The 10,226-nt window shown below is 41.8% G+C and overlaps 1 protein-coding gene across 2 annotated transcripts in view; it reads right to left on the minus strand.

Moving 5' to 3' along the window:
* Positions 1-665, minus strand: part of sema3aa (sema domain, immunoglobulin domain (Ig), short basic domain, secreted, (semaphorin) 3Aa) — a 33,347-nt gene extending 32,682 nt beyond the window's left edge. For both annotated transcript variants that reach the window (XM_010782277.1, XM_010782276.1), the window contains exon 1: positions 31-665. In XM_010782277.1, the coding sequence (XP_010780579.1) occupies positions 31-136 (106 nt within the window). In that variant the 5' untranslated portion in view covers positions 137-665. The remainder of the gene's footprint in view (positions 1-30) is intronic.
* Positions 666-10,226: the final 9,561 nt, after the last annotated feature.

Below are 10,226 nucleotides of genomic sequence, written 5' to 3' on the forward strand. Positions count from 1 at the left end.
GGGGGGGGGGGGAGCAGAGAATGGGCTTACCCTTGTATGACAGCCTTAGCCTGGGTACGTTGTGCTTGGGCTCTCCACCTCTTCCAGGCTGCACCGCCCCACACAGCAGCACTACAATCCCAAACAGGTAATCCATGGTGCTGGAGCACTGCTGGCTGGCCTCCAGACCAGGGGGCACTCACACCCCCGACCAGTGCCCAGGGATGAGTGTCTCCCTCTGGGGTACGCCGAAGCCTGGAGAGTCCCTCCAAGCGAGAACAGAAAGTGGAGCTTCCAGGGAAAAGGGGAAAAAATCCTGGTGATGCTCCCCAGCTCAGAGAGCAGACTGTAGGGGGGACTGTTCTGTGGTGTGAAGTGGGTGGAGGGGTGCCGCTCACATGGCTCCCTGTGTGGAGGTCCAGGCTTAATAGTCCCTATCTGTTCCCCCCCCCCCGGTGAAGGCTTCAGCTGGAGATGAAAGGTAAAGCAGATCCACAACAGTCAAGCTGTCCTTTTTTCTGGAGTATTTCTTATGTTATCTGTCTCTCTGTCTTCTGGCTTCTTCTCTCTGAGCAGACACTCACAGCAACCCTCTAATCCTCGTGCGCGGCTCCACCAGACTGCGAGGGAGAGAGAGGACAAGCGAGAGAGCCACACCATCCACAAGAAGAGAGGGGAGGGAGAGCAGCTGAGGGAGAGAGAAGGGGAGTGCTGGTGAGAGAGAGAGAGGGGGGGGCAGGAGGACTGGAGAGCGCCGATGCAACCAGTACGGTGGAGAGGAAGTGTGCTGGATACTGAGGGTTTTATAGTGTCCTCGCTTCCGCAATGATTTCCTATGTAGTTAGTCATCAATTTTCCATTTACTATAATATCTCACAGCCAAGCCTTTCTTTGGAAAACCTCAAACCAAGGCCGGGTTTATTGCTGCTGCCAGATGATTTGCAGGTCACCTGTATGTCCTAAGGCTAAAGTTTGACAAAGATTGACATACTGAAGTGATGGCTCCTAATAAATCATATTTCTATTAAGCAGAATTAAAACCTAACGAGATGTGAATGTATTTTTTTTGTATCCAAATCCTGTATTTTATCTCAATAAAGTAACATTTTCTGGTTAACATTTAGTGTGGTAAGAACTGCATGAAGTGTTAGTTCACTCTTGACGGTGGGAAACAATATTTATCATCTTATCTCTTAACATTTTAAAGGTCTTGCAGGTATTTCAGAATCAACTCAAAAGAAAGTGGTTTGGATAGTTTGGTTAAACAGTTGCATTTTAAAGAACTTATGATCATCTAATTGCAGGATTTATTTTTGCTTTGTCAGACTTTTTTCACCATGTCATGATGTTCCAGATCTCAGGAAATTACTTGTTGTTGTTGTTGTTGTTGTTGTTGTTGTTCCAATAGAAACTGAATACATCTATTACAGTTACAGGAGTTCTAGTTTACATTTTGTATAGTAAGAACAGCAGAGAATGTAAATTGTTCAGATTGAAAGTGCTCTCTCGACGTTGCAAACAATTCATTGACAAAATAAAAAACACACTCAGTCTTCCTTGTTTGGCCAATTGTCATGAAACTGTAGATTTGTTTAAACTTGTAATTAGGACATTCATGTTGGATTAAATGTTGGGACTGATTTGTTGGATTTTGTCAGAGAAACCAAACATCTTATTGGAAAAAACACTATTTAAGGGTAAAAGCACACTGGGATTTTTTGTATGATATTTACAAGTAACGTATTTTTTGTAAGTAAACAGATTTCACAAAGAGTAGTTAGATCACTAAAGATACGAAAGGCCTGTGAATGATCCTACACCTTATCTCTTTACATTTTAAATGTATTGCAGATCTTATTTATGAACTTATTTCCGCTCCGGCTTGAACCTTGGGTTTGAAGTGAGTGTGGGGGTTAGTAAAAATGGGCCTGGATGACATGGATGAAGAAAAGCAGTCTTGGGAAAAGTTAGGAGGAATAAATCAAAAGAAAACAAGAGGGTCTAATTTCTATAAAAGCCATATCATGTACACTCTAAGCCCCGCTTCAAAAAAGTAGATTATAAGGAAAAGTTAGAAAAGGCTTTTGAGTTCCGAATTTACATATTTTTCACAGAGTTACGAGGAGTACTTCACATCAATTACAGATCACAATTTTCCCACAGAGAGTTTAGCCTTTGAGTGTGTGCTGGACTTATCCGGATGAAATCTGGCGGTTGAGGGGAACACATGCTGGTAGTTAACCTGTGTAGTCTGGGACAGATCCTGTATCTGGTTAAGTCATTCACATCAGCAGGTCAACAACAACCCCCCCTCCCACCCCTCGTCTTAACCCCCGCTAGCCCCCGCAGGTGTGTGTGTGTGTGTGTGTGTGTGTGTGTGTGTGTGTGTGTGTGTGTGTGTGTGTGTGAGTGTGAGTACCTCCTGCTTCCTCTCAGAGGGTGACATATCAGCGGAGAGGTGATAAAAGCTTTGATAAACAGGAGTGCTGATGTGTCAACTCACACCTAAAGACCCTTAAAGAAAACAACCTGAGAATTGGGCTGGATTAGCACAGTGAGTGTGTTTGTGAAATAAGAGTACCTTTTAAAGACTCCTACTGTGCTTTGGGAAAAGTAATTATTGTTGCTGCATTATAAAAAGGTCAGGGTTTTGTGTATGTTTGTGTTTTCTATCAAATAGCAGCAAGTAATTATGTATTGGGTTGTTTGTGTACTAAATCATTTCTGGAAAAGTTTGAAAGAAGTGCCAATTGTTTCCTCTAAAGAACTCCAATCTTGTTTTTAGACCATTGCTCCTTTAGGTATAAAGAGAAGTGCTGAGATCTGGAAGCACTCTATTGTTGCTAAAAAGTCTTAGCGAACGTTGCTAAAAGAGAAAATAAAGGCAAACGTTACATCATCACAGTTGATTGAACTTTATACGTATATACTGAGCGTAGTTGCGGGCATCCAGTTATGTAAATGTCAATGAGTAAATGTATAGGGTGGGAGGAGGAGGGGTGTTAGATAGATATAGAGTTGTAGTAAGTAGATAGAGCTCGCTATGATTGAGGTTTCGGTTAAGCATAGGGTAGATTCTTTTAGTTACACTTTCTATTTTTTTGTGTGTATTTTTTACATTTTGGATTCGCTTGGCGAGCTACTTATTGAGGGCTTGCGAGCTACCGGTAGCTCGCGATCGACGTGTTGGAGTCCCCTGATCTAAGTAGAGTGTTTTTTTGCTTTGTGAGTCTTTTCTTGCCACGTCATGATGTTCGTAGGGAAATGGCTTGAGTATGTTGTTCTTACAACCTAAAGAAACTGAATACGTCTCTTAAAGTAACACCCACGTTTTAATACCCAGGAACTCGACAAGTCACTCTTTATCTGTTGTTCTGAATGAATCCGTGTGCCTACATGCATCCTTCATTGTGCATTCACTTGCACAACCATGGCGCCCACGTCCTCGTCTCTCAGCACCCCTTTAGTCTAAACAGCCTTTCCATCTGTTTACCCAAAACAAAAAGACGTGCGGACAGACGCATGAAAAGTACTCTCTTCTCACTCTTAGCATCACTCCATCGACCCCAGTCTCTCTCCTCTGCCCCGATCAGCTACCTTCCTCCCATTTGTCTGCATTAGCCCAACTAATGGCAGCCCGGCTACCTGCATCGATCTTCACCGGGGGAGGGAGTGAGATGTGTAGCAACACGCCTTTATGGCTTGCCCTTTAGGGAGTGCAGCAACAGTCCGACCTATCCTCGCCGATCTATTTGCGACCACGCAACAACCCCCCCCCCCCCCCCAACAGCACCACAGCCGGAGTGGCCCTGAGTAATGACGACTTAATAAATGGTGACACGCTGTTGGCGGTGGAATGAGATGCCCATTGACAAGGAGCTTCCAGAGGCTTTCAGCGCCTGCCGGTAAAAATAGAAGAGGACACGAGAAACCGTGCTTATGAGGACACAGCGGATAGGGCGTCAAACAGGTCCGTGTGTGTGTGGAGGGTGTCAATGTGCTGTCACTGATACGCTGCTGTATCTTCATCCGGTGGTATGGGAAGTGCCGTTAATGTTTTGTGCAAAGAAAATGATTACGGTAACGTGACCCCAGATGTCTGTTTTACAGAGAACATCGGAAATGTCCCACCCTGTACACACACTGCCCTTCGACCTCTCCCGTTCTCAAGCACACGCCTACAAGTCTGCCCGCTCACATCCTAACCGACCCAATGTCCCAGAGGCCATTGCCACTGCGAGCATGGAATAAATAATTGCTGCTTCGATGAATGACTTATGAAGTTCAAGGTATTAACTGCCATCACTTCCTTTGCCCTAGAGGAGTTCCTCTTCCTATTCCACACCAAATCCTACTCTATGTTACAGGAGGTCACACACAAAGCCCTTACTCAGCGCATGACATGTTCAGGATGAGGAAAAGGTGGGAGATTGTCAGGAAATAAGGGTGGAGGGACAGAGGAAGAACAGTAGCAAGGAGTGTGTGATATGACAGAGCTGCATTTCCGTTTGAGAGGAGGTGAACTGCTATCCAAGGCCAGAAAAATGGAAAGGCAACAAGGCTTGATTGTGTTTTATTTGAACAAAAAAAACTGACAAATGTACTTTAATTGAATGTATTATATCAACAGATTTCACATAACTGTATTAGGTTAGCTGAAAGCAATAATATTAAGTATAAATAAAGACTAGTAGGTTCAACTTAATATTATTTCTTTCAACTAACCTAATGAAGATATGTGAAATCTGTTGACATAATACATTTAATTAAAGTCAACTTTTCACTATGTATACTTTGAATGGGGCTGCTGATCCTATGATTCCATAAAAGATGCAGCAACAGATCAGAAATAAGGAAAGTGAAACTGTAAAGGGTCCGCACATTGGGGAGTTTTACTGACAACGTTTACTGCAAAAGGGAGGATAAGATGAGGCACATGAGTTAAGGAGATAACTGTGCAACTCTGGACTTTTCATCACACACATTTGGTTGTAAAAAAGGAAAATCACCTAATATATCACCAGTTGCCCATGCGTTACGTCACAATTAAACATTTACCTGAATGTGAAGGCATGGGAAAGGAAGAAAAAAGAAGAAAAGGAAAACACATCTGCGTTGTCCATCAGTATTGTAACTCTGTAATCCTGTCTGCCTAATAAAGGGCTGTACAATGAGCTATATATCACACTATATGAGGCCTGAAGGTAAATCTCAAATTGCATGTGAAAGTGTCTTTTCAGGGTTTCTAATATTTCTAACATAGAGACAAAGAGATAATTTAAACAGAAAGGACAGCTGGAGTTTGATGGGAACAAGGTCTGGCAGGTACATGACATACTTCGACCTATAAGTAAAGTCACAAAAAACATGAAATCTTCTCCCTATTTCATCATGTGTCCAGTCAAGTGCAGACACCTGTTTCTGCTCTTGCATGCTCTTTTAGCCGAGTATAACTCTTCAAACCAAGTAGTGGTTTCATTACAAATCCATTCTAGAGCTCATTAACAATGCTTCCACTTCGAAAAACCCCGGCGGAGGGAAATGGGAGGTTTCCCTCCATTTCATCGCTTCTCAAAAGGTCATAGGTCAAACCCCAGGTTTACAATGGGGTCACGCAACCCCATCGTGTGCATGACGGAGCTTGGGTAATCTCTTTCAGCAAGTGCCTTTCCACGCAGCTCCATGCGTGCACATCCAGTTTCCGCATCCACTCAAGTACAAGTACGGGAACAAGAGGATAAATAAACACAAGTGGAACCACATTGCACCATGGGAGAGAAGAACACTACGGAGCTGTAACATCTGTTGCAATAAGGGAGGGATGAAGGGGGAAGTAGTTGGGCGTATTTATTCATCGCTGATACATTTCCATCCATCTTCTGGTGACGGAAGTCTCCTGTGGAGCTCTGCCTCACACAGATGTGTCCGCTCCACTCATACGGTGACGGCGGATCAGGAACCGCTTACAGGAAGCCAGGAAATCGGACTGAAACGTAACACTGATTCATAAAATGTGATCTTCTGCTGCTGACGTTGGTGTGGGGGAGGAGGATGGAGGAGTTGTTTTGTATCAGCTGCTGTGCACTTGTTGAGCAACAACACTCCTGAGCTGTCTCCTCTCCTGAAGTCAATGATAGTGATATACTCTGAAAGAACTCTAACGTTGACTTGAAATAAATGTATTATCACATTATCAAAGAATTTCACATTACCATTAGGTTAGTTGAAAGCATTAATATCAAGTTGAACCTAATATTTGTATTTGAACTTAAAATTATTGATTTTAACTAACCTCATACAGTTATCTGAAATCTGTTGACATAATACATTAAATTAAAGTCAACATTTCAGTTTTTTCAGTGGAGACTACATTTAAACTAAAAGGCTTTTTAATTTAATTTCAAATGATTTCCAAGCAACTTCCAACCCGGAGATGAAAGACTTCTCAACTATTTTGAGTCTAAAGGAAGCTCATCATGAGGCCCCACTGATGCGGAAAGGACCAATAGAAATGGTGAAGTGAGGGGGGCGTGGACTAATCCATGACCTGAAGGATTTATTTAAATGCTATGTATATGTAAATGCAAAACACACCATTTTTGAATGGAGCCTTGTTGGGGGAGGCTTTACATTTGAGGTTGGGCTGGCACAACAGTGATGAAGCTCATTATTCCCTTTATATGGCCAAAATCAGGAGCTTATAGGCCTTTCAGAAATGTGGTTTCCTTACCCCTGCACCCATCTACACACACAGTTAAAGAGAATACAGCTTCTGAGATCCCTCAAAAAGGATTAGCTTCTCTGCCGGGTCGCTGAAATTAAATTGTAACCTAATTGCGTGTTAAGGGTTTGCTAAGGTGGAGATGATGAGACTAAGACCCCATTTACTGTACACGGGAGCGCAAACGCAAACGGACCGAATTCGTTATCAAAACATTCTTCCGTTCACGCACATTCGGCTCATTTAACGTGTCCGTTCACACGAGACCACTGGAAACGCTGTAGTACATATGCCGGGCCTGTAAGTGGCGCTGTACTTCTGCCACAAAATACACCAAAAGCAGCGAAGAAGACCCCCAAGCATGGTTGCCTTTCTGTTTATGCCCCGCTGTGGATTTAGCAACATGTAGTTCATGTAGTTCTCCATGTCCACTTGTTGCTGATGGTTGTGCTAGAGGAGCTTTAGATTTTGCACTAACATCTGTATCATGGTCAGTAGCAGTAGCACTAGCAGTAGCTACTGACCATGATACAGCAGTGAGCAGCAGAGGTGGGCTATCGCTTCATCGTTTTCAGGAAACTATCGTATAGGACGTACACACGGAGCCGTTTGGCCCCCCAGCGCGTTCCATTTGCAGATCTATCCACATGGGACCCGTTATCGTTTGCGGGGTCCTTTTCCGCCGTTCCGTTACGGCCTTGTGTGACCCAACGGGCTATACAAAAGAGAAAAGTAGCAGATACAACCCGTTTCGTTCTCGTGTAAACACCGCCTAAAAGCATTGGGTCAACACCTTGTTTATTTCATGAGTGTGGCTGGACAAACCAAGCATTTTTACTCTAAAGATGAAGTGGTCTTCTAGATTTCTGTCAGCCTCAAACTCTCATTGCAACTTGCATTTCATAATAAAGATTGTAATAGTTTTCTGTAAAATTAAGGAAACAAACATATATTTTACAATTTAACAACTCTAGTGCTGCAGCTAACAATTCATTTAATAAAGATTCATCTGCTGATTATTTTACAAATTAATCAATGAATTATTTTCTTTATGGAATGTCACAAAGAAGTAGAATATGCAGAATTTCCCAAGCTACAATTTAAAACTCAGTTATGTACTGTACATTTTGTTTGAGTATATAGTTTTGATACAACCTCACTGAAAAACTGAAACGTTGACTTTAATTAAATGTGTTATGTCAACAGATTTGACATAACTGTATTAGGTTAATTGAAAGCAATAATATTAAGTTTAAATAAAAAAGACTAGGTTATATTATAGTTGCTTCTAACTAACCTAATCCAGTTACGTGACATTAGTTGACATGATATAATTCATTAAAATCAACGTCTTTTTCAGTTCATCAAAGGATAAGAATTCAAGCTGCACATTAAAAATGGAATGTGTGCAAGACTTCAAAACTGTGAATGGAAAATGTTATGAGACAGACCGGCCTCTGTAAGCATACAGTATGCAGTAACAACACACCAAACAGACCAAACACACATCCCAAGTTTGGAATCCTGCAAGTCATGTTTCATACATATCAGGTGAGGTATCAAAATCTATACCAACGAACATCATCAGCAACCATAAACAGCTTGTATATCCATGTCTGTGTCACACGAGAGTCTGAGTGCGACGGAATAGAACTTGTACAGTGTATGAATCTTCTGGCTGCTCCATACATTTCTCCTGTCATGAGGAAATTCTCCCAGTATTCCTCTCTGTACGGCTGACAGAGCAGGAACAGTGACACAGCACTCCGTCCCGCTCTTCTATTAAATATTTACACGCTTGTGAAACACATAAAACTAACCGCCGGCGCTCGCATTACTGCTCCGGCAGAGGAGTCACATTTAATACGGATCACATTCACTTCCAAGAATATGCATGTTAAATATGGAGAGGCAGAGAGACAGACAGATAGACAAATGGGTACAAATACTTCCGACTAAATGTACCTATGTCTTTCATTAAAACATCTAAACGCATTTAATTTCATATATCGGACTGCTTTAATAGATTATCTGCAGAGTAGTAGTAGTAGTAGTATTTGCTGCTCCAGTGTCTCTGCTGTCATCATGAGTGCCTTTTTAAATTCTTAAACAGAACCATAATTCATAATGCAATGTCTATGAATCAGCGGATTAATTTTAGGGTTGGGAATTAATAAATTACTCAACCATCTATTATTTGAAGAACATAACACATGAGTATTTTTTTTATGATTATTAATTTAGCAAAATCATGACACAACATACTCCACATTATTTTTAGCTGCTTCCCCCCCCCGTATGTGTATCGCTGAGTAAGAACAGGGATGCTTTACTTCTTTCTCATTGTGAAGCTATTCCTACTGCTTTTATTGTAGAATAAATGCGATATTGGGTTTCTACACTATTGCGTTTCATTTTTATTTCTGGAAAAGGAGGAGATGTAACTTATTTGTCCTCATTTTTAGTAGTCGCAAAGAAGTAGAGGGAAATTTATGGCGTACATCAAAAATGTTGCATATGGTAAATCACTGCTTCCAGGGAGTAATAAGTCGAGTGATAATACTCCTACTGAAATGATGAATGAGAACAATATATTTCTGGGGAGGCAACCCAACATTGATCACTACCATATGATCCCAGAGAAAGCTATCTGAAAGTAAATGTATTTTAGTCTGGTTTGAGTATGTCTACTTTTTTAATATAGTAGATGTGTTGTGGCATGTGGGCGACTCGGCCGCCACATATTGCACCGTGATCTGCCCCAGCTGTGTGAACAGGCTAATACTTTCACGCCAAGAGAAAACATTTCTGTGTTTTATCAGGAGAAGAAAACTCATCGCGGATATGCGGCTCGACTGGCACCAAACTTCATCACCTCTCATTACTTAAGCCTGTTTTTACTCCAGATAAAAGACCTCACTCCTAAACAGTGACGACCCCCATTTGTAACAACGTAATTACCTTCTTTTATTTATTTATTTTCAGAGCCCCTCTCCATTAGCACAATATTATCAGTTCAGTTGTATCAGGGCTCATAACGCAACCTTTGGGAACTTTAGACAACCTTTGTGCCCCAGTCTGTCTCCTGGAAGTGGTTCATGTCTGTCCCCTTTTTACTTTTTATGAGAACCCGTGTCATGTAACCCTGAACACAAAAACTGTCATGTACTCTATTCTTTACTCTATGCAGACGCTGCCTCGTATTCTGCTAGCTTTACAGCATTCATAAAGGGCCCTGAGTGAATACAAACCATCTGTCTAAACAGACTTCTGACAAGCTGGTATGGTGAGCGATGAGTCCCACCTGTATATAGCACAATACTTTAGCAAAAGCCTTCTACAGTTTGTACCTTTTCATAGAAGTCACATGTAGACTCTCACTGTATACCTGGGAAAGGTCGTTCCTCACAGGAGTAATCACTGAAATGGCTCACTCCAATTCGACAAGGGATAATTGAAGGACATGCTGCCATGTTAATGAATGATATATCCTGCCATCTCCTCTCTCTCTAGTGCAATCACCCAC

This window comes from Notothenia coriiceps, unplaced genomic scaffold (assembly GCF_000735185.1).
Source record: "Notothenia coriiceps isolate Sejong01 unplaced genomic scaffold, NC01 NC01_scaffold00024515, whole genome shotgun sequence".
Lineage (NCBI taxonomy): Eukaryota > Metazoa > Chordata > Actinopteri > Perciformes > Nototheniidae > Notothenia > Notothenia coriiceps.